This window comes from Engystomops pustulosus, chromosome 2, assembly GCF_040894005.1.
Source record: "Engystomops pustulosus chromosome 2, aEngPut4.maternal, whole genome shotgun sequence".
Taxonomy (NCBI): domain Eukaryota; kingdom Metazoa; phylum Chordata; class Amphibia; order Anura; family Leptodactylidae; genus Engystomops; species Engystomops pustulosus.
The window spans coordinates 138,656,462-138,682,243 of record NC_092412.1 but is presented as its reverse complement, the minus strand read 5'-3'; the positions used below and the strand labels follow the sequence as shown (position 1 = coordinate 138,682,243).

At 41.5% G+C, this 25,782-nt stretch overlaps 1 protein-coding gene across 5 annotated transcripts in view; it reads right to left on the bottom strand.

The window, feature by feature from the left end:
* Positions 1-25,782, bottom strand: part of STPG1 (sperm tail PG-rich repeat containing 1) — a 102,018-nt gene that overhangs the window by 76,087 nt on the left and 149 nt on the right. For 3 of the 5 annotated variants that reach the window (XR_011853218.1, XM_072136684.1, XM_072136687.1), the window contains exon 2: positions 11,116-11,236. Coding sequence is in view for 4 of the 5 variants with exons in the window: in XM_072136684.1 (XP_071992785.1) it covers positions 11,116-11,226 (111 nt within the window). In the remaining variant the exon portion in view is untranslated. Of the gene's footprint in view, positions 1-11,115; positions 11,237-25,602; positions 25,721-25,751; positions 25,774-25,782 lie in introns of those variants that run through there. The other 2 variants (XM_072136686.1, XM_072136685.1) reach the window with 2 other exon arrangements.

Below are 25,782 nucleotides of genomic sequence, written 5' to 3'. Positions count from 1 at the left end.
ACCATACAGTTATAATTGGTGCTTGGGTTGGCACCAATGATCATTGTGTGCCCCCCCCTGTTAACCCTGTGATGTTGTATATGGCTGCTTTTGGCTGGTCTGCATTGAACAACCAATAGCTGCAATTGTGAACCGGGGGGAAAGGGGGCCACAAGACAAGATGGATGGCTGTCAGGGACACGGACAGACAAGATGATTGGTATACCGTGTGCTGTAATAGTATGGTGCGCTTTGCTAACTCACTTCCTAACACGCATGGGGAAGTGATTAAAGCTTGGGTCTTCCAAATGGACAATAATCTGAAGCATACTGTCAAACTGGTTACAGAGTGGCTTACGTATAACAAAGATAAAGGGAACCTGTCACCAGGAGACCCATTTTTAGCACTCCCCCAGTCCCCACAGAGCATAGTACATACACTGCCAAAGTGTTTTTGTATTAAAAATTGGTTTTACAGAAAAAAAGATTTGTTATATTGTACCTTTCATTAGCATTTGCTGTGTGACTAGGCAGTTGCCTATTGGGAGGGTCTGGAAAGGAGCAGTTCCCCCCCACCCTTTGGGAACAGCTACTCCATGTGACCTTTTCAAATATATGAAAACACCCATCACTTGGCTTAGCGACGCCCCCTGCTCCTCTACAGCCAATCCCGAGTGTTGGGAGTTATTCACATATTTGAAAAGGTCACATGTTTCCCAAGGGTGGGGGGGGGGGAACTGCTCCTTTCCAGCCCCTCCCAATTGGCAACTGCCTAGTCACACAGCAGATGCTAATGAAAGGTACAATATAACATCTTTTTTTCTGTAAAACCAATTTTTAATACAACAACACTTTGGCAGTGTATGTACTATGCTCTGTGGGGACTGGGGGATTGCTAAAAATGGGTCTCCTTGTGACAGGTTCCCTTTAATGTTTTAGAGTGGCCATCACATAGACTGCAAAGGCGGCCTGCAAACAGTTACACCAGTTCTGTCAGGAGAAATGGGCCGAAATTATATAGAAGCATGTGAAAGGATATAGTTATATACAAAGCCAGTCAGACCCTGGGCAAAACTAAAAAAAGGGGCCACAAAATAAAACTTATGAGCAGTCATATTTAGTAAGAGGCTTGCTTTAGCCCTGCACAATAATAACACTTTGTAGTTTACAGTAGCATGGTAAGGCAATCTGTAATATTGGACTGTAGGAGAATTTTATAGGAGATAGACAGATGATAGGTAGACATATACAAATGATAGAAGATACATTCAAAAGATTATATAGATTTATATATCGATTTATAGATGCATAAATATAAAGTAGATTATATATAGATAGATGATAGGAGATAGATATGAGAGATAGATACAGTAGAAGAGACAGAAGATTGATCAATTGATTGATTGGTAGATAGCTAGATGGGAGATAAATAAATATGATAGTTAAATAGGGGATATCATATGCAAACAAAAGAACAAAAGGGGATGCACAAACACTGGCCTATACAAAAAATGCTTTATTTGAACAGTATATATCAAAAATAACAATAAAGACACCACAATGATAAAAACAATTAAAAATGTGACACAATGGCACAAACACATTACCGTGACTTCCTCAGGGGTAGCCCTGACTACCCCGACTACCCCTGAGGAAGTCACGGTAATGTGACGTAACGCGTGGGGTCTCCCACCCACACTCCTCCTCCCTCCCCCCGTCTGACCTACCTCATTTGCCTTTTTTCGTTGTGTTCTGGGATTACACTAATTTCTTATTTGGCGCTCTTGTGAGGTATTGTACAGTACTACGTCATCTTTTCTTTTTCAAGGACCTTTCACACTTTCAGTATAGTAGCAGGGGGTCCCCAGAGGGGTTTGGAGTCAGTGGTGGGGGTTGTTCCTGGGTTTGGGACTAGGTTCCCTCTCCCAGTGGGAGTTATTGTGCCATTGTGCTACATTTTTAAATGTTTTTATCATTGTGGTGTCTTTATTGTTATTTTTGATATATACTGTTCAAATAAAGCATTTTTTGTATAGGCCAGTGTTTGTGCATCCCCTTTTGTTCTTTTGTTTGCATATGGTGCCTAATTGGGTGCACTTGGCCTTAGTACATATTTATACAATAATTTTATGCTGTGCCGTTCCCTTCCTTTGTGAATGTATGGTAAATAGGGGATATACCGATAAATAGACAGATAAAAAGCTAAATAGACAGATTTATAGATATGAAACAGACAAATTAGAGGAGATAACTAGACAGATAGACGATAAACATATGAACCTGGGTGTTCAACCAAAGGTGAAAGCTAAAAGCCAAGTCATTGAGGAAGAGCCCCGCACGTGCTTGAAACTCGTTTTTATAGCTTTGTTTTACGAGTAAGTAATCTTTTTTCATTTTTAACGGTGTAAATAAACAGACCAAATCTTTTAATACCACCAATTGTCCACAGAGGCACCTTATGTAGCGAGCACAGCTAACCCACATCTAAGCCAAAAAAAAAATTTCTTGACTTTCCCAAGGAGACCTTTGGAATCAATACTACAGAGGCGCAGCAGCAAAGAGGACCCCACTAAGAGAAAAAATGAGTTGTGCCGATCTGCACAACTCACAAAGGTGAGCAGTACCAGCACACCATCTATATATACATTTTTTTTTTTTTTTAAAAGAACTTTATTTGGAGAAAAGCAGTCATCACAAATCAATTTACAAGGGCATACGCGCAAGTATCCCCCACTTAACATTCTCCAGTTTTTTAATTTTTTGAATAGACAAAATATCTTTGTGACATACATATATCAATTTTTCTATTAACCTAAAAACATGGGGAAAACACATTCCATTGACAAATTTTTTGTAATTTGCCTATATATCTTGTCATAACAGTGCTGTTTCTTTGGTTTTATAGTAAATTTCCTTTGGTTTTATAATAAATTACCTTTATCCTCTATCTCAAAAAAGGTTGTAGCTTTATAGTAAATTGAATTTATCCACGGCTCCCATCGTGTATGATATTTTTTCTGTGTATTATTGGCGAAGGCCATAGACTGCTCGAGAGTACAAATCAAATTTATTTTCCTTGACAGTTCCAAGAAATTAGGAATTTTTTGCGTTTTCCACAATGAGGCTATCATATTAATAACAGTAGTGGAGATATGAAAAATTATATTCTGTTCACTTGTTGAGTAATCAGACAATCCTAGTCCTAATAAAGATAAAGCTGGAGTTAAGTTTATAGGGCATTTTAAAACACTTTCTAACATCTTTTGTATTTGCAGCAAGAAATTATGGATTTTTTGACATTTCCAGAATATATGCATTATATCTCCTCGCTCCTTTTTACATCTCCAGCATAAATTTGAACAATTTGGGAATATCTTAGAGAGCTTATATGGGGTATAGTACCACCTGTACAGCAGTTTTCTTCTCGTTTCTAAGTGGAGAGCACATTTTGATAAAGCTAAGGTTAATTTAAATGACAAACTCCAATTCTCATTCTCTATTTCAAATCCTAAATCTTTTTGCCATTGCTCCAAGCATGATAAAGTTGGAGCTAATAACTTTTCTTCAATTGCTTTGTAAATTAAGGAAACACCTTTAGTATTTTTTGTGGGGTTGATGAAATTTTGTTCGAAAGGTGTCTTCGCTTCTCTCACATATTTTTGGAGTTCTGATATAAAGTGTCTTATTCTTAGGTACTTATAAAAGTCATTTTTAGTAATAGAGTATTTTTTACATATGTCTGAAAAAGCTTGCAGATGATCTTTCTCCCAGATGTCATTTAGGGTATGTATTCCAGCCATTTCCCAGTTACTCAGATCAATGTCTCCTAAAATTTTTGCCACATCTTTGCAGGAGAGGTCCTTAACCTTTAAGCAAAATAACTGCGATTTTTGATAATACTGATCCCATATGCGGTTAGCTATCCGAACAGTGCATAATGGATTTTGGGCATTGGTATCCTTAAAGGTATTTTCCCAAACCATTACCGCAGCACTTTGTTTATTAGATAAGACATTTTCTATTTGTACCCAATGTTTTCCCTCCCCAGAGTAGAACCACTGCCTTGCCTGCTCCAGAATAGCTGCGTCATAGTAGCTACTAATTCTGGGAAGGCCCAATCCTCCCTTCGCTTGAGGTCTGTATAATGTAGTTGCTGCTACCCTGGGCCTGCTGTTTTTCCAGACATATTTGTTCAAAAGTTTTTGCATAGTCGATAAGTAAGATCTAGGAATTGAAATTGGTGCATTCCTGAACATGTACGTTATTTTTGGTAAGATCATCATTTTTATGGCTGCCACTCTTCCTACCCAGGATATGTATGCTTTTGTGTATTGTTATAGTTCTATTTTTATTTGTTCTAACAATGGGATAAAATTTTGTTGGTACATTTTTGAGATAGGGAATGTTAGATATATGCCTAGATAAGGAATCTGGTTCTCAGCCCATGAAAATGAGTATCTAGACTTAAGGGATTTTTCTACTTGATCTTCTAAGTGCATTCCTAAAATCAAGGATTTATTTGTATTCAGCTTGTAATAAGAAATTTTACTGAATTCTTGGAGTATATTGTACACTTTGTGTAATGATGTTTCTGGCTGTGTGAGTGCAATTATTACATCATCCGCAAATAAGCCTATCTTGTGCTCTGTTTGTCCTATTTTAATACCTTTTATTTCTCGAGAGGTTCTAATGGACTCCGCCAATGGTTCCATCACTAATGTAAAAATTAGTGGTGACAGCGGGCAGCCTTGCCGAGTACCATTTGTAATATTAAATGGTGTGGATGTATAGCCTGACATAGACACATACGCCGATGGGATTGTGTACAGAGCCATAATACTTCTCGTTATTCCACCAGTAAATCCAAACTTATGCAGAACTTCTTTCAAGTATCCCCAATGTACGCGGTCGAACGCCTTCTCCGTGTCCAAAGAGAGCAGCAGAGAAGGCGTTCGAGCACTCCCCACATAGTCCAACAAATCTATGAAGCGGCGTGTACCATCCGAGGATACTCTCCCCCTTACGAAGCCCACCTGATCTTGGTGTATGAGCCCCGGCAGGAGGAGAGCCATCCTGTCGGCCAGAATTTTTGAGTACATTTTTAGATCTGTATTCAGAAGCGAAAAAGGGCGAAAATTTGAAGGGCGGTCTGGTGTCTTACCAGGTTTTGGTAAAGTTGAAATGGCTGCCATCAACATTTCTTTTGGAATAACTCCTGTTGTTTGTATAGATGAATACAATTTTTCTAAGTGCGGAGTTAAGGTTTTGGCATGCACCTTATAATATTCATTTGTAAGGCCATCTGGGCCCGGTGCCTTGTTACTTTTTAGAGATTTAATTGCTTTTACTATTTCCAACTCAGTAATAGGTCTTGCCAGCTCCATAGACTGTTCTTGCGACAATTTCGGTAATTTAACAGAGTCTAGAAATCTATTTATATTTTCAATATCAGGTTGTTCAGTGTCAGCATCATCCTGTAAATTATACAGTTTAGCGTAAAACTCCGCCATTTGCTCCACCATTTTTTGAGGGTCATATATTTTCTCGTTTTTCATGCTATATAGAAAGAATAGATTCTATTCTTTGCCTCTCTTTTTTTTAATTGGTTTGCCAAAACTTTACTCGCCTTGTTACCTAAAGAGTATTGAGACGCTTTCATTCTATGTAACGCTCTTTCATATTTGTATGTGTCTAATTGATTAAGCTGGTGTTGCAATTCTTTTATCATACCCTCCCTGTGTGGACATACCTTGTTTTTATTCAATGCGTGCAGCAATGACAAACTTGCAAGTATATGCAGTCTCTTTTCTTCATTCACTTTTTTATGTTTTGCATCAAGCCCTCTAAAATGTCCCCTTATAAACATTTTATGAGAACACCACAAAAGTTCTGGCGAAATGTTATTAGAATTGTTAGTTTGGAGGAATTCTGCTAAAGATTCAACTGTGTGTATGTGATATTTAGTGGGGTATAAAAGATAGTTATTTAGTCGCCAGCTATTTGACTTTAATTTATCATATTGTTCTTTTATCTCTAAATAAATGGGTGCGTGGTTCGTCCAGCTTATTACACCTATGTTTGATGATGCTATCCTGCTAAATAGGTTATGATCTGCCAGAAACATGTCTATGGGGGAATATACTTTATGTGGATTTGAGTAAAAGGTGAAATCCTTTTCTGCTGGTTGATGTAACCTCCACACATCTAAATAGTAATTCTCATGCGATAAGTTAAACAATTCTGTTGCGCTGTCTGTGACAGAAGATTTAGAGGTATCCATAGACGGCCACATAGTCATATTAAAGTCTCCTGCGAGTAATACCGAGCCTTGCTTACAGGATTCGACAATGGGAAAAAGTGTCTTAAAGAATTTTGCTTGTTGCGAGTTTGGCGCATATACTGAGACTAGTGTATACAGTATATTATTCAACGTACCTATTACTATAACATATCTGCCCTGAGGGTCTATAATTTCCTTCACTAATGAAAAGGCCACACTATTCTTAATTGCAATAAATGTACCACGCTTTTTACCAGTCGCTGGGGCTGCAAAAATGTGAGGGAAGTTTTTATGTTGTAGTCTAAACAGGTCTTCCTCATTTAAATGGGATTCTTGAACAAATATTACATCTGTTTTAGATTCCAAGGCTTCTCTCCACATGATGGACCTCTTATATGGGCTATTAAGCCCTTTAACGTTAACCGAGGTGAATTTCAGTACCATAGCATTTTAAAGTTAATATGCTTACATGAGATTTGTTTAGCAATAAATTGACAATCACATTGCTATTAGTGGATAATGTCTGCACAACAAAGGGAAATTTAACTTGGAATTTAACTAAAACTAATGTGACATATGTCACTAGATACAAAGGACTTTGAATCCTACCCATGGATTCAAAAGGGGTACATATCGTGTTTGCTAGACACACCATGATCCAGCAATACCGAACCAGACCCTTATAACATAGATCATATCTCACCAGACCAAGATATTAGCAAGTCTCTATGCTCCAAAGGCCAAACCAGTCCCTTCTATGAAGATCTCTTATCTCCATTCTTCTGCCAAGTGTACCGGTACCGAGGAGCCTTTAGTTGGTAGATCTGTATCACCTGTTGGCAAGAGATTCCATTCTTGCAGGAGTTGTCTTAGCTTTGCTGGAGTTGTAACTACTATATTCCGGTCTTCTTTGCGCACTATAATTTTTACAGGGAACCCCCACTTGTATGGGATATTATTTGTGCGTAAAACTTTTGCCGCTTCTTGGAACTCCCTTCGTCTTGCCAGGGTAACAGCAGATAAATCCGCGAAAAGGGTGATTCCTTTAAAACATTCTGGTAGCTCTTCCGGGCTTCTGACTTTTCTCATTAATTTTTCTTTAAAGTGAAAGAAATGTAATCTGGCGATCACGTCCCTTGGGACTGAAGCCGGCAATGATTTCGCCTTTGGCAGTCTATTCACTTTGCGGCGTATCCGGTATCAGTGCTACAAAAAAATCTGTTAGAAACTCTTCCAGCATTTCTGGTTTAACTGTTTCAGGTATACCCCTGAACCTCACATTATTCCTTCTGGAGCGATCCTCCATGTCAGCTAGTTTTAAACGTAAGTCTCTCACCTCATCTTCCAGTGCATTATTTGCATCAACTAGCTCGTTATGAGCAAAGGTAAACTCCGCCATCTTAGTTTCCACATGAGCTGTACGCTCCCCCAACTCTTCACATTCTTTTTGAAAAACCGCTAATGCAGACTTTATATCATTTTGAAGAGATGATCGCAAATCTCCTAGTAATGTTTTCAGTAAGTCTTCTGATAATGGTCTCCCTGTGGGAGTTAAAGGTGCAGCCATGTGCTGCTGTGTGTGTACCTGCGGGGCTGCCGTTTGATATGCCTCTAATGATCCGGGGCCTCTAATGCCTCCGATGTGAGGAGAGAATGAAGCAGTGCCGGTACCTGTGCTGCCTGCGGGAGTCCCGCTGATGAATGTGGAGAGGAGGCTGCGGAGATTCTTAGATGGGGTTCCGCTGCTGTTGCCCGCGTGGTGAAGAACTCCGTTAATTTTTCTTCGCTCTCCCCATGAGGCCGGTATGTCAGCTTGTTGCAGGGTATGCGCTGGGTCGGTTTATAGCCTGGTGAGAAGCCGATATTAGCCGCTTTTGGGTCTGGATGCATGGAGCTCTGCAATGTGCGTGCTACTCCATGCGCTGCCGGCCACGCCCCCCTATATATACATTTTTAACTATATTAAACCATTGGCGCCTTGGGCGTCCCTTCCTCTTTATCTCTACAGTATTTTACAGTTGGTGTGCTTGTGAGATTACAAGCATGTTCATCTTATGTAGGTGGGACCGTGGGACCCCATCGGACCCCTAATTTTCGTGATCTGTGGGGGTCTCATCACAGAGAGGCACCCTCACTGATCAACAAGTTGGTCTCTATCCCGTGAATAGGGCCTAACTTTTGTTCATGGAAAAACCCCTTTAATAGGCACTTTTTGCGTATCATGCTACTCCCACAACAGCTCATTGGGGTGGGGTTGAGATCTGGTGACTGTGCTGGCCACTCCATTAAGGATAGAATACCAGTTTCCTGCTTCTTCCCTTAATAGTTCATGCATATTTTGGAGGTGTGTTTTGGGGTCATTGTCCAGTTGTAGGATGAATTTGGCTCCAATCGAGCATTGTCCACATGGTATGGCATGGGGTTGCAAAATGGACTAATAGCCTTCCTTATTCAAAATCCATTTGATCTTGAACACATCTCTCACTTTACCAGCATTAAAGCAACCCCACATCATCACATTACCTTCACCATGACAAATGGCGTCAGACATCTTCTAGCATATTTTCACAAATGTTTTTCTTTGTGATCCAAACACCTCAAACTTAGATTTGTCTGTCCATAACACTTTTTTCTAAACTTCCTCTGTCCAATGTCTGTGTTATTTTGCCCATATTAATATTTTCCTTTTATTAGCCAGTCTCAGATATGGCTTTTTCTTTGCTACTCTGCCCTGAAGGGCAGCATACTGGAGTCACCTCTTCACTGTTAAGATTGACACTAGTGTTTGGCAGGTACTATTTAATAAAGCTGCCATTTACGGACCTGTGAAGCGTCAGTTTCTTAAACTAGAGACTCTAATGTACTTGTCTTGTTGCTTAGCTGTGCAGTGGGGGCCTCCGTCTTCTCTTTCTACTCTGGTTAGAGCCTGTTTATGCTCTCCTCTGAAAGAAGTAGTACACACAGTTGTAGGAAATCTTCAATTTCTTGACAATTTTTCGCATGGAATGGCCTTTATTTCTAAGAACAAAAATAGACTGTTCAGATTCACATAAGTTCTGGTCATTGAGAACTAAAAAATGTGATGCCCCAGACTCTCAACTAGCTCAAAGGAAGGTAAGTTTTATAGCTTCTCTAAACAGCCAAACTGTTTGCAGCTACGCTAGCATACTTGAACAAGGTTACAACGGTTTTCTAAACATCCATAAGCCTTCTTACACAGTTAGCAAAAACAATGTACCACTGGACTGTGTCACTGGCGCTTCCTCGATCCATATCTCAGGTCAGGGGCCCACCCATGCCCTTCCCTGTTCGCTGGTGTGGGCTTCAGAAGATTTAAAGGGCCAGTGCATCGTTAATTGACGCTGGCCATTTCCCAGAATTCTATATAAACCTGTCTCTCCCTGTACATCCTGCTGGATGTTCGTGCCTTGTGCCTTGTGTCTTAGAGAAAGCTTTGTCTCATGCCCAGTCCTGTTTTTGTGATTTTCCGTTGTGACCCCGGTTCCATTCTTGACTATGCTCCTCTGCTTCCTGCCTTTACCTATTGCTATGCCCGGTCCCCAACTGTGATCCTGCTTAACGTCTGTGTACCTCGCCTTTGCTTCCACCACGGACAAAGTCGCACCTGTGGAAAAACCTGGTGGTACCACCCCACAGCAAGTCCAACCCACTTTGCGGCGGGATCTGGTGAAAACCGGGTACCACTTAGTTTCCGGTCCCAATTGTCGGTTTACATCATTGTCTGCGGTGGTCCAGTGGGTCCACTACCCCTGGCATGCTGGTGGTTGTTGGAAATGGGCCTATATACATATACATATGTAGATATTACATAAAAAAAACAGACATTTGCAGCTAGAATAGTCATTTACCACATTAACAATGTATAGAGTGTATTTATAATTAATTTAATGTTGGTTTCATTGAAAGAAAATGTGCTTTTTTTTAAAGAATAAGGAAATTTCTAAGTGACCCCAAAGATTTATTTATAGTATCTAAAAGCAAGACTGGACAGACACTAGACTAGACAGACTTAAGACGGTCTTAAACAGTGTCAGATTTATCAAATTGTCAACTGCTGAATGGAAAATCTGGCCTAGTTTATGCTGTTTATGCTGGCCTAGTTTGTGCTTTGTGTATGCACCGTGTTTTATATCATTAAATAGAGAAAAATGTGTTTCCAACTGGCCATCCTCTATTCCTATTCGTGAGTGCCAGGACCCTTCGTCTCTTCAGTTTGGTTCTTCTACCTCAGAGGAGTGATGATCAAAGCTGATCATGGGTGTTACCAGTTGGTGTTCGCTGCAATATGCAGCAAAAACCCAGCTTACATGTTGAGGGATCAGCCTGTGTAACTTGTCCATACTCCAGTAACCGACTTGTGACGAAATAATACGTCACACGTTGGTAAGGGGTATTCTTAAATATACTCAGTATAACAAAATAACACATTCTCTAATTCACTGTTATTAACAAAAATAAAGCCTTTCCAACCTCTCTCTATTAGTCCTGGTGTATACAATTTTGATTGCCCCAGGATCCTACCCTAAATCAGAAGTCTAGGGTCTGGCATGGCAGACAATGAGCTCCTGTCTGCCTCCAGCGCCTCCCCTTGAATTCCAAGATGAGTTCACACACAGACTTCCTACCGACAAGAAACGTGGGTAAAATTGTTAAGTAAGAGGTTAAAAATGATCTTTATTGGTTCAATGTTATGCAAAAAGAAATGAAACATTGTACTGTTAGACATGTGCATTCAAAAGTTAAGGTCACATTAGGTTCACTGGTAAAAGTCAGAGTGTATTTTAGATGTGTGAGTGTATGTGGAAGATGCTACAAATATAACATCTTCAAGTTACCTGATTTAGACTGTAGGAAAATCTCATTGACCTTGAGTTAAAACCCTTCTTTTCTGACTCAGCAATATACACAGTCTGGTATTTTGTTGGAATTGAGGAAGTAGAAGGCATCCTGGATCCTTTAAAGAAGAGACATGCAAAAGTCATAGATAAAAGAATAATAAGTTTGCTAAAATACAAAAGTCTACAGTCGATATAAAAGTGCCTATAGTCCATTAAAAGTGTTTTATTAAAAATATATTGAACCATTTGGTTTCAGCAGCTTCAATATTTTTACAGTCATTCTTCATATGACCCAGGAGAGAACACGTGTTGTGGCTGTGTATCTTGCCTTCCTGCCTTCTGAACAATCATGGAATTGACATTTATGTATAAAACATGATTGTAAATTTAAAAATATAATAGTGACCCCAATAGAACAGGTTCCGTCCACAGAACAGAATAAAATTAAAACTCTGAACAAAAGAGAATCCTATTGGATTTTTAAACTTAACAACTCAAATCTATTTGTGATTTTACATTACTGTTATTATGAAATTTTAAAATGTATTTCCTTGTGTAACTGTTTTGCCGTAATTACTATCATAGTCTAATAAATGTTAGTTCTTGTATTATCCCTTTGTGCTTAAATGATGATGTCACTCTGAACCCTATTCCTGTTTTATTTATTATCCGATGAATGCACGCCAAATGCTTTCTAAGAATGCTTGGTTTTATATTTGTTTATGCCTGACGAAGGCTCATTTTCTGAGCTCAAACGAGTTGCCAAATGTCACGGGTGCACCCGTGTTCCCCCCCTGTGACGCAGCCCCGGCCCGGTCCTTCGTCACTGGTGCCCCCGCAGCTTACCTCTCCGGGCTCCTGCTTGTGGACTAGGCCACTGACTCTCCAGGAATTTAAAGGGCCAGCATCCTCCTTATTGGTGCTGGCATCCCGGCTCTGCTATATAGCCTGGCGACTCCCAGAATCCCCTGCCGGATCTTCAGGTCATTCTGCTGAAGAGAAAGCCTCCGTGATTCTTGAGCGTATCCAGATGCCTCCGAGTTTCCTGAGCGTTTCCAGACGCCTCCGTGTTCCTGTGGCGTTCCTGTCTTCCCGTGGTGTTCCCGTGGCATTCCCGTCTTCCCATGGCGGTCTTCCTAAGGTCCTGCCAGCCGTCCTTCCGAGGTCCTGCCTTCCCGTGGTCCTGCCTTCCCGTGGTCCTGCCTTCCCGTGGTCCTGCCTTCCCGTGGTCCTGCCTTAGCTGCCACCGCGGGCCTAGTCGCACCCGTGGAGCAATCTGGCGGCTCCTCAACGCAGCAAGACCATCCTGCTTTGCTGCGGGCTCTGGCGAAGACCAGGAGTCCACTTAGACTCCGCTCCCGGGTTGTGGCTAGCATTGTTATCCCCCGTTGTGGTCCAGGGAGTCCACAGACTTTAGCCTCAGAGACTCTTCCTGCACCCCAGTGCGTGACTCCAAATAAATTATTATCTGCCTGAAAATTAAAATGATCATCAGAAGTCTTCTTGAGCGCTGAGTGCTCCATAGTGCACTGTTTACTATGTAATTTACATGAAATTTATTCTAAAAAACTGTTACTAATATATTGTTAACCTAAACGGATGCATTTCATTAAATGTATTCTCAAAGGTGTCCATAGTTTTAAATTTACAGTTTGGAGCAGGGTCATAACAACAACCATAGAAGCAGTAGCGGTTGCAACGGGGCTGAAGTTGCAGAGGGGCCCTCCCTGCTGACAGAAGAGCTTGAGCTGACTGGGCCTGCCTTGTCTGGGGGCCATTCACACAGCTGCCCAATGACATAGCTGCCCATTTGCCTGCACAGACACCAGCTCGCAGAGACACCCACATGCTGGCACGGCCACCTGCTTCGCACAGCTGCTTCCCACACACCAGAAGAGCCACCCACCGATGGCTTCCTGCTGGCATAGCCACCAGCAAGTTGTCACACACACCAGTCCTCCAGCCGACAAGCTGACCACCCGCTGACCAACTCGCCTGTACGATCATAAAACTGCAAGTATCTGCTTCATACGTGTGTATATTTATATGTATATGCTGTATGTTTGGTTATGGATAAGCTGTACAAGTGTATATGGTGTGTATGTATATGTGTGTATATGCTGTATATATTGTACATATGTACACACAGTATGCCTGTAAATGGTGAGTTTGTACTGCATGAATGTATATACAATATGAAAACATTGTAGACGTTTAGATTTACACAATAATGCACCAAATCAATTGTGTAAATCTAAACGTCTACAATGTTTTCAGCCACTGTGGAGATATGCCTGGAGGGGCTTTACCACTTCTTCAATACACTGATAATAATTATTTGGTAACTATTTTGCAACCTTCATGAATGTGTTTACCAGACATGTAGAAAAATCACCGTACCTCTAGAAAGTATGCTGCGTGCAGAGGAGTCACCGTACTTCTAGGAAAATAACATACTGTATCATATTGGTTTGGTTTATCCTCCACACGCAGGTATCAGTTTTAGTATGTCTTTGAGCATTACTTGCATATGTCTAGTGCCAATAGTACAAATGTTTGTATTTGCATGAACAGTGTGTTCTGTGTTTGCACCTTTTTCTCCTCCCACCGGACATGATGGGGGTCATTTACTAAGGGCCCGATTCGCGTTTTCCCAACATGTTACCCGAATATTTCCGATTTGCGCCGATTTCCCCGGGATTTTGGCGCATGCGATCGGATTGTGGCGCATCGGCACCGGCATGCACGCAACGGAAATCGGTGGGCGTGGCCGAACGAAAACACGACGGATTCAGAAAAACCGCCGCATTTAAAAAAAAAAAACGTCGCAAAAATTGCACTTACCTTCACTCAGCCCGGCTTGGTGTATTCCAGTGCGTTCCAGGGAACTTCAGCGCAGCCTTAATAAATCCCGGCCGGACCCGAATCCAGCGCAGAGAACGCGCCGCTGGATCGTGAATGGACCAGGTAAGTAAATCGATGTCTACGTTAGGAGGTCTTTTTAAACTTGGTTTGTTCACACCATTTTAGATCATGACTATATGGCTATATGCTGAAAAGGTATCATTATCATTACATCGCTATCATTACGATGTATCTGTATTTGTGATTGCTACGTCGGATTATAACAAATAAAGAAAAGGATTTCTTCACCTAAATCATGAATGCCGGATCTTCTCGCCATGTAAAGTCGCTGCAGCAGCCCGTAGCAGTCTCAGGCTTTTCCTGTGCACCAGGTGAAGATAATCATCACCCACTGGGACCTGGATCAACCATGGGTGTTAAAGTTAGAACTTTTTTATGTTTGGTGTGGAATTATATCCAATTTGGCTTTTTGACAATTCTTTTTGTGGTTTTCCATTGAAAACGAATTAAATGAAGATAATAATAGCAAAGAGTTTCTGATTGCAATCATTTTTTGGAAAAAACAGAGTATTACCTGACAGAATTGTAGGCGTGCCAATACTTTTGGCCACCACTGCATGTACAGAAATGTGTGCGCATCAGTATATACATGTATATATGAGTAAATAAAAGTGAGTGCAGTACTATATGGGGCACATTAAATTAGAAAGTCGGAAACTGCACTAAAAGTGCTCTTTCCATCTATAATGCTGCGGTCGGCTATTCATTAAGATCGTGCAGCAGAAATCTTTAACATACGGTGTGCAACAAAATTTGCAAGTTAAATACAGCGCTCTGTCTAAATCAGTCGGACCAACCAATGGGACGGCCCCCTAATTTGTGTTGCATGGAGGGTAACGCAGCTGCACCACAAAAGGGTCGCATGCAACACAATAGCGTAGACACTTCTTCTAGGCAAAAACTGCTTGCACAGGTATTTAATAACATGCACTGTCCGGCAAAAGTGCAATGCATAAAGCCCTTAGTAAATATGCCCCAATGTGTATACGAGTATATAAATTTTTGTAATTGTATAAAAGTGTGTATATAGGTTTATAAATGAGAGATATAACCTCTTGACGCTCAAGATCTAAGCCGAACCGGCATCGGGAAACACGGGGTGCCGGCTGTAACATATAGCCAGCACCCCAGTGTATCACCTGCGATCAAAGTGGGCTCCGATCATGGGTGCTTAACACGTTAAATGCCGTGCTCAGAATCTCTTTGATAAGTAATAGTGTTCAAAAGTTATAACCACATAGAGCGACGCATGTCAGAATCCAAAAAAAAAACAAAAACGGGCTGAGCCTTAAAGTGTACCTGTCATTTCAAAAAACTTTTGATATGTTGTAGGGCTGGTAATTTTAAGCCCTTTTGCAATTGGATTAGTTACCCAAATCCTTCCTCTTGTATTCTGCAGACTTCCCCTAGACGGCAGTGACTGCTCAGATGTCTGTTACTATGGACATTCCGTCTTCATTAAGAAGACTACGGAACAGGAGGCACGCCCCCTCACAGCTGTCACCTCATGGCTCAGTGCTGCAGCACTCATGTGCAGGGAGAAGCCATCACTAATGTAATAACCAAGCACCTTCATCTTCTCTCTCCTCAGCTTTCCGTACACATAATCCCTCATGTGCTGTGTCCTCATGTGCTGTGTTGGAGTGTTACATAGACAGATAGATAGATGATTGATAGATAGATATACAGAAAAAAAGCCTTTTTCAAGGAGTGCTGCCCGCTTTCTTATATGTACAGATAGCTAGATAGATATTAGATAGGATATAGATAGATATTAGATAGATATATAGCTCTGGAGTCTTTGGTCAGCAGCCTGTGCTTCTGAAGAGGCGACAGGAGGCAGGTTCCGCCTCCATCTTGCCGATTGTAGTTTTTTTGAGAGCTGGAAACCCTGGTTGCCATGGGCCAAAAAAGATACTAAATGAGGACCAAGAGGCAAAATATTTTGAGGAATGATTCCCAGGGACACCTGGAGCAGAATTGTGTATTTTAGTTTTTTTTGTTCAGAATTACGGTTACACTTTAAGCTACAAAATAGCTGCGTCCTTAAGGGGTTAAAGTGAATGATTTATTAATGTTTGTGTACAACCATGTAATGTAAGGTACATTTACTTTTTTTTAGTTCATCTACGACCGCTAGTGGTAAAGAGCAAGTACTACAATTGACTTCAGTGTTTAAAATCAAAATCCATCCTGATAAACTTACACTTACTTAAAGATCCAGGCATTGTGATTGTGGTAATCTTTTTTATTTGTTATCCATGGTCTCCTTACTTCCAAAATAAACTTTAAAATTATTCTAATGAGCGAGAAGGGCTACCCTAGCCCCTCTGTGATCTGGCTCTATGGGCTGTTACACTGTCACCCTAATGTTTCCTCAGCACTTGTGCAGTGAGCACTTCCTGCTGTAATCTCAGTGCTGAGGGAGCAGGGGTAGGCTGACCTGTGTAACAGCCCTTAAAGCCAGATCACAGAATGGCTAGGGTAGCCCTTCAGAAGAAAGGAGGCCATGTATAACAAATATAAGACGATTACCACAATCACAGTACCTTGATCTATAACTAAGTGTCCCTGATTTATCATGCTTGATTTTTCATGGTAGATTTCCTAAACCCCTTAACGCCGCAGCCCTTTTTAGTTTTTTCACTTCCATTTTTCAGTCGCCACCTTCAAAAATCTATAACTTTTTTATTTTTCCACATAAAGAGCTCTGTGACGGCTTATTTTCTGTGTAACAAATTGCACTTCATAGTGATGGTATAATAATATTCTATTCCATGTACTGGGAAGCGGGAAAAAAATTCCAATGGGGAAAATACTCACTTGCGCCGTTTTCTTGTGGGCTTGGATTTTACAGCTTTTACTGTGCGCCACAAATTATATGTCTACTTTATTCTTTGGGTCAGTACGATTTCGTAATTGTACGATTACGATTCATTGTAATGAATGGGATAAAACGAGACAGGGAGGACCCGAGGCTGTCATGGCGATGGATAGCTGCTCCCCGATTACGTCACGGGGAGCGACGATCCACGGCAAGATGGCCCATATTTTTGTCTACAGCGGTCTCGTGAGTATGAGTCTCTGTCCGAGGTCTAAAGTCAGCACGATATTTAACTACGCTGTATATGCGAAGAAGAAACATGTTTAATATTGACACCCTTTGATACAACATCGCACAAACCATTTTTACACTTCTGCATAAAACTAAGAATATTATTGCAACTGAATTGTAAATAATGTATATTCAATAATGTTGAAGTAAAAGTAACATTTGTTTAAAGAAGAAAATACCTCGTCTAAGGGCTATATTATTGGACACTATTCTCTGACGCGTGTATATGAGGCAATGGAGAGCCACCAGTCCTAGACCAATATCAAGTATTCAATTTTTTCCTTCCACTTATCTTTGTCTATTTTTTCATATAAAATTGCATTTGGTTTCACAACTGGTTTTTTGATGTAAACAAAATGTACATGCAATGAGAACACAATGGGGCTTATTTACTAAGGGTACGAACACGTGCTTTCGTCTGACTTTCCGACGGTTTTCTGGATTTGCGCAGCTTTGACATATACCCTGTTTCTCCGAAAATAAGACATTGTCTTATATTAACTTTTTGCTCCTAAAGAGACACTAGGTCTTATTTTCAGGGGATGTCTTATTTTTCCATGAACAATTTACATTTATCATTGAACAAAAAAATCACCTTCTCTAACATCCTTAAAACTCTCCAAACTGTATTTCTTGTGACTCCATTTCTTTTAAAATCATTGGAAACCAATCTCTCATGTTTAGTAAAAGCACTTTCCATAGATGACCCTTCTTATCCTGGTAGCTGCTGGTATCACATTTGCAGAGCATTAGTCAGTGATTTACTTCCATGAATTCTTCTCCATGTCACAACCTTCTGCAGCATCTAAAAGATTTACTAATACCAATGTATGGCGTGGGGGGAGGTGCTGCAATGGCTGCCGCTAGGTCTTATTTTCAGGGGAGGTCTTATATTTCTAAGCCTGAACAAAATTGTACTAAGGGGATGTCTTATTTTAGGGGAAACAGGTTATTTAACAGGGATTTGCGCTGGGATTGTGTTGCAAGCGATCGAATTGTGGCACAGCTGCGCTGGCTTTTATGCAGCCGAAATCGGGGGCGTGCCGTTGGACGATCCGACTGACTCGGACTGAGCGTGGGATTGACTTTCAAATTGTGTCACAAGACAATTCACTTACATGCACCATGAAGAAGAAGGTGAACGGTGTCCGAAAAAAAAAAATCACAGCTCACTACTGTTCCTATCAGCTTCTCTGCCACTGACTGGACAGTCTGAGAGAAGATTAGCATAATACACGCCCCCAGCTCCTCCGCTCTGACCAAACATAGATTGCAATGGTCAGAAACTGGGAATTATAACTCCGCAACTGCGGGAACTAGAGAGAAAATTCAAAGGGCCCCTGAATCTGTGTAACAGCCGCTGAAGGATGGTGTGCTAATCTACACATGTGCAATGTGGTGAAAGGTCCCCTTTAAAGGGTAAATGTAAAGGGTTTTTTTTTTCACAAATCAATAGCTTTTGGTATGTAAAAAAACACTGCCAGCAGTTATCTGGATCTTTGCCATATCCCTTAGATTACCTCAGAGCTGCAATAGCTGCTTCCTCTGCCTGTGCTGATAAGCCCTGAAGTCCGTAGTAGTGATGGCACAAAGAGCCAGCTCTTGTTTGTAAACCGCCTGAGCTGACTCCTGTCAGTGAGCCGATGGCTCACTTAAACCCCGCCCCTAAAAATCTCGTCACGCCCCCTTTTACCCGATTAAATCGGGTTAAAAGTGGTGTGATGTGGGGGTGACTGACCAGCCTGCGGCTCCCTATTATATATTTAATGTGGAGCCATTCAAGAGGCAGAAGAGCCGGCTGTTTTTAGTGAGCAGTGCCTAATGATCCAGAACAGATATTAGTCTCCGCCCACTTCACCTCTGGTGAGAAAGATTTTTGTGAAACATTTTCAGAACAGAAAATGCCATAACTTCGGAAAGAAAAGGACGGGCAGCACAAAGTAGGCATCATTCTGTAATATTCATGTAATAATTCGGTAAAATCACTATAATTTTAGTTAAGCTTTAAAAGGGTATTCCAATGAAGACAAGATTCTTAAATATACTCAGGATAACAAAATAACACATTTTCTAATTCACTATTATAAACAAAAATACATCATTTCACAGATACAGGGGCACATTGACTAGTAATGTGGGAAACTACACTAAAAGTGCTCTGTTTGTGTATAATGCTGGGGGCAGATTCTGTCGCTTCCCTGCACTGGCCTGACAGAGCTCACCAACTTTTTTTGGTGCACCTTTAACATGGGGCATATGACAGACTTTGCATGTTAAATCTGGCGCACGGTCCTATTGAGCGGCGGAACACCCCCTAATTTGTGTCGCATGGTGGCTAGTGCAGCTGCGCCACAAAAGGGTCACTTCTTAAATACCTGTGCAAGCAGTTAACACCTAAAAGAACATACAAAGTCTCTCAGAAAATAGGCACAAAGCCCTCAGTAACTGTGCCCCACTATTCCAACCTATCAGTCCAGGTTTGGTACAATTTTGGTTGCCCCTGGATTCGACTGTAGATTTTATGACAGGACAGATTCTTTTCATTAATACCTTCTCTTGTCTGCACACTACAGTGATCTCTGCCTCTTGCCCCTCCCCCCTTGAATTACCTATGTGCCTATTTTCTGAGAGACTTTGTATGTTCTTTTAGGTGTTAACTGCTTGCACAGGTATTTAAGAAGTGACCCTTTTGTGGCGCAGCTGCACTTTAAATTTGAGAACTTTCTTTAATAAAGTATATTAGAAAAATGTTCACAACACTCCCCTTGTACAATATAAAAATCATCTAGAAAGGAATCCACTGTACAGGTTTTTTTTTAATATAATTTGTTACATAAGCATTTTTGGGCCCCAGAGTTAGAATATGTTTTGGTATATGTTAAAGGGGTATTCCAGGAATAAGCATAATTCATATACAAATGGGTACTCAAAATATAAGCTAATAAGGAATTACCGTAGTTGTTATTTAACCCCTTTCCGACGCGCGCCGTACTAGTACGGCCAGGGCCGGATTATAGGCGGGGCTCCCGGGGCTCGAGCCCCGGGGCCCCCACCATATTGCCCCCCCAGGGGGCCCCCACCAGATGCCACCCCCTGCGCCGCGCCTCGCCTCCCCTCCTGAGCCGACATCTCCCTGAAGCCGGGCCGCATCCCCGGCACAGGAGACTGCTAGTGCCACCTTTCCGCCCCCCGGCACAGGTCACAGCCTCCCCACCCTCCCATCTGCTTGCATATTCAAGCCTACCGCCCCACGCCAGCCCTCCGCCTATTCCCCTGCAAGGCTGAGCCACACGCCCCCCCGGAAAAGTTGACCGCCTCCACGCCCGCCCACACGCATGGCCATCCAAGCAGCCCCGCTAGTACTCGCGCCACCCCCGCCCTCCGCAACTCCCCCCCGCCGGAAAAAGCACCTGGATGAAGAACACCGCTCCCCTCCCCCGGCCGAATACGCAACTCCCGCCGCCCCCCGCCCGAAAAATCACCCACCCTCAGCCACTCCACCCACCCGAACACGGTAACCCCCCGCCCCCCCCTCCCCCGCCCCCTCCTCCCCCGCCAAACATGCGAACCCCCTCCCCCCCGCTCCCGTACAAGCAACAGTGCGGGCCCCCCCCCCCCGCGCTCTTACAGGCAACAGTCCGGTCCGCGCCCGTATGTACGTCCCCCCAGACGGCCGTGTAAATGAGCCCTAAATATGTATATACTGTGTATAAATGTGTATATATGCATCTACCGTGTATATGCTGTGTATAAATGTGTATATATGCATCTGTTGTGTATATATGTATATGCTGTGTATATGTGTATATATGAATCTACTGTGTATATATGTATATGCTGTGGATATATGCATAGATGCATATACTGTATTTATACACTCATAAATTTATATCAGCATATACACCTTAAAATATATGTATATATATGATGTGTGTTTTTGTATATGCTGTGTATATGGTATGTATGTATATGCTCTATACAGTGAATGTGTGTGTGTGGCTGTGCGGGCTGAGGTGTATGTTACATGGGACTGCATATCTGGTAGGGGTGAAGGTAGATATAAAGATGTGTTACTGGGGGCGAGGCGGCTGTATGTAGCTGTGTTACTGGGGGCGAGGCGGCTGTATGTAGCTGTGTTACTGGGGGCGAGGCGGCTGTATGTAGCTGTGTTACTGGGGGAGAGGCGGCTGTGTGTAGCTGTGTTACTGGGGGTGAGGCGGCTGTATGTAGCTGTGTTACTGGGGATGAGGCGGCTGTATGTAGCTGTGTTACTGGGGATGAGGCGGCTGTATGTAGCTGTTTTACTGGGGATGAGGCGGCTGTATGTAGCTGTGTTACAGCTGGGATAGTGGAAAGTGAGCAGGAGGACGTGTATGCACGCTACACTCAATGGGGGCCTCCACCAGACTTTGCGCCCAGGGGCCCCCACCAACCTTAATCCGGCCCTGAGTACGGCGCGCGCTGGGTCCCGGTGCATGGAGAGGGCTCGCGGGCCGAGCCCTCTCCATAGCCGGTAAGTCTTTGCTGCATATTGCAGCAAAGGCTTACCGGTAACACCCGCGATCGGTAACACCGCGATCGCTGCCGGCAATGCTGGCGCGGATCTTTCCCTAGAACTGATATTAATATTAATAAACAGTAAAAATCATAAACACATTAGGTATCACCGCGTCCGAAAATGTCCGATCTATCAAAATATAATAACTGTTTTTCACTGCGTTTAACCCCGTAACGGAAAATAGCGTCCAAAGTCAAAAATGACATTTTTTTGCCATTTTGGAAAATATAAAAAAATTTATAAAAAGTGATCAAAAGGTAGCACAGTCCTAACAATAGCAATGAAAACGCCATCAAAAGTCGCAAAAAATGACACCACCCACAGCTCCGTACACCAAAGTATGAAAAAGTTATTAGCGCTAGAAGATGGCAAAATCAAAAAATAATTTTTTGTACAGGAGGTTTTAATTTTTTTAAATGTATGAAAACATTATAAAACCTGCACAAATGTGGTATCCCTGTGATCGTAGCAACCCAAAGAATAAAGTAGACATGTCATTTGGGGCACACAGTGAAAGCTGTAAAATCCAAGCCCACAAGAAAACGTCGCAAATGTGTTTTTTCACCATTTTCACTGCATTTGGAATTTTTTTCCCGCTTCCCAGTATGCGCCATGGAATATTAAATACCGTCACTACGAAGTGCAATTTGTTACGCAGAAAATAAGCCATCACAGAGCTCTTTATGTGGAAAAATAAAAAGGTTATAGATTTTTGAAGGTGGGGTGTGAAAAATGGAAGTGAAAAAACTAAAAAAAGGCCAAGTCGTTAAGGGGTTAAAATTGTGCCCCCCCTTAGCAGAAAATGCTGGTGACATAGACTGTAATGAAGAATTAAAATGCTACTGGCCCGTTAATCAGTCCTTTAATTTCCTCCACGCGGTCCGTTGGAGAGCATACACAGGACAGAAGATGGCCGCTGGTCACATGTCCACATTACATGTCCTGTACCTGCCTGGGCAGGTCATGTGATCACCACTACGTTTGGTTGTAGTCGGTTGGTTGAAGTGCATCCAGAATGGCCAGTGTTGTGGTGATGTGCCAGGATGGCAGTTACACATCATTACTATGGTAACAGAGCAAGAAGGTCTGTAATATCATCACTGTTAGCAGAGCATAAGAGGGAAGAGGAGTTATTGAGAACTAAAGGATCATGGAACTTGTAGTTTCCAGTGGCGGCCATCTTAGTAATAACTCCACCTACTTTAGAGAGGCCATACATTTTGTAAATCATCTCTGTTTTGTGACTAATGACATTGACATTTATTCATATCATCATGGGTTTTTGTGTCATATTCCTGGAATACCCCTTTAAATACATTTGCGATATAGGGCAAACAGTGTGATTTAAAAATGCTCCTTTTTTACAGTTCCCATAGGGTCTTTGAAATCTGTAGGGTCTCATTACTCATTTGCAATATAATTGTATTCCAGTAATACAATTATATTGCTTTACATTGCAGATGTACTTGCCCCCGGAAGGTTGAATTGACCTCTTACCGCCGATGGCCACTTTTCACCTTCCTGGCACGGCCCATTTTTTCAAATCGGACATGTGCCACTATAAATGGTCAGTTTGGAACACTTTGACATATCCAAGTGATTTTGAAATAGTTTTCTAGTGACACAATGTAAAAATTAAAACATTTTTGTTAAGTTTTCATTTATTTATGAAAAAAAATGATATTTGGTGAAAATTTGGAAAAATTCTCGATTTTTGAAATCTAAAATTCAAATATTAACTTTTTTGACAGCAAAAAAACTTGATAACTAACATTTACTGAATGTCTGCTTTATGTTGACATGGTTTTTTTAGGATGTTATGGGGCTTTGAACTAGAGCAAAAAGCCCCTTACACGCTGTGGTAATACACCCAGCAAATGGAGGAATCTCCAATCACAGCTTTTAGAGGCGAGTGTCAGCTGTAACATAAACAGCTTCTTGCACTTACTCCGTTCAGCAGCTGATGCCAAAATGCAGGATGTAGTAGTAGGTCACGGAGCAGCAAGTCCCTGCTGCCCGTGAGGTACTACTATGTCCAATGTCGGCAAGAAATTAATAATAGCCAATTGACAGGCCTGGGAGCCTGTGAGAGGCGTCTAGCTGTCAATGAACTATTCAGCAGCCCTCAATAATGTCACATGCACGTGCAACAAGTCAAGTGACGAGGGTTAGGTCATCTAAGGTCCTATAACCCAGTTACATTTGCATTGTTTACCCATGTATGTATCTGATCACATGAAATCACGGGAAGTAAGAAATCTCCTTAAGGAGACTTCCAATTAAGGTCACCATGTAGGCGTCTGGAGTCTTATAGCCATGGACGCTCCACTGGTTTTCTAGGATGGGATGCAGCCTCCATAGACTTCTACTACTTCCCATCCTCTGTGGCAACATGCTGTGATTTCATGTAAAGAGATACATACATGGGGTAAATGTTGCAAATGTAATTGGGTTAAAGGACCTTAGATGACATCACCCTGGTCACATGACATAAAGTGCCTAATGATGTAGCAGATCTCTCTCTCTCAATGTTCCACACAGCAGCAAGTCCTAGCAGTGAGACTTGTCAATCAGGACATGGAGGCAGGGTAGTGCAGTGAATACTGCAAATATCGGACCTCAGTACTATCATTAGACTCACATCAGGTGAGTTGCATATAAGTTTACAAATTGTTTTTTTTTACATTGCAGAAACAATTTCCATGCTGAAAAAAGCATTGTCTACCCTACTTTTTCAAATCACATTCTCTTTATTACACTTCAGATGTGCTTAAAATCTGCAATATGTGTCTAAAGGGATAGGGAAAAAAAAAACACATGTGGATAATCCGCATTAAAAATAAAATGCATGAAATTGGCATCAATCAAATCGGCATGACATCTTCCAAAAGTATACAGTTTTATATGCATTGTTAAAGCAGCGTTGTGTCATTTGAAATGCGTTTTTAATGCGGATTTTCATGTGATTATTTCATATGTGTTGTTTCACCTGATCTGATGTCATTTCAAGCAAAAATCTTCTGCATCATGATTTTACGCATGGATCTTGGTGCAGAAAATCTGCAGCGTAATATAGTAAAATAAAAGTGGATACGTTGGTAGAAGTAATGTAAATGCGTTTTTTCCCACATGGAAATTGTTGCTCAATGTGGAAAATAAAATAATGATCCTGTCACTTTTCCTATGCATCCTAATTGATTTTTTCCTGTGTTATTTTTACATTGCAGTGTAGGGGAGAAAGATAATCTGCACCAAATCTGTATCATGATGTGGATTTAATGCAGAATTTTTTTTCTAGAAATGGCGTTAGATCAGTTGAAAAAAAAAAGGAACAAATCACATATGGAAAAACGCACATAAAGCTACATAAAAACTAACTACACATAACTCAAATCTGCATTAAAAAATCCACATAAAAAGGTAAAATAGGGAAAAAAGGGAAAATACCAAGTTCTGCCCTGTTCTACCGACTAATTTTTTGGTAAACCCTGAATTTAATTGTGACATTATTGAATTTTCCTCGAATTCTGGATGTGGGAAGCCTAGCAATGACGCGCTGCAGAGTTTTCAAAGAAACTTTTTTGCAAAGTTGCAAAAATTGTCTTCATCTTCTTCTAGTAAGGAAGTAGTGTAGATTGTAGAGTAAGACTACAGAGCAGAAGCCTTACATTTACATACACTTTACATTGATGGCACTTTAGGGAGATATAAACTATCCACCACATAGTAAATTTCCTGTGAGGAGGTCTATGAGTTGGTATCTGACATGTCTTGTCTGGGTATATACATTACACAACTGTTCTAAAATGTATTCCACACCGATTGTTACCCCTGAGAGAGAAAAATACTGATTCTGCAGTCAAATAATCCCATCTGAGATACTTGCCTTATCTTCTGCGAAGCTCAATCTTAGGAGCCACATGGCGGCAGACCTGTGTACACCGGTCGCTTAGCTACCCCTGAACCAGTTCCCTCCCACCCGCTGCCTCCATCTTGCTACTCCCAAGCGTAGCTATGAGCAGTCACTATTCATACCATTCTGTTACAAAGGTAACCACACCATGTG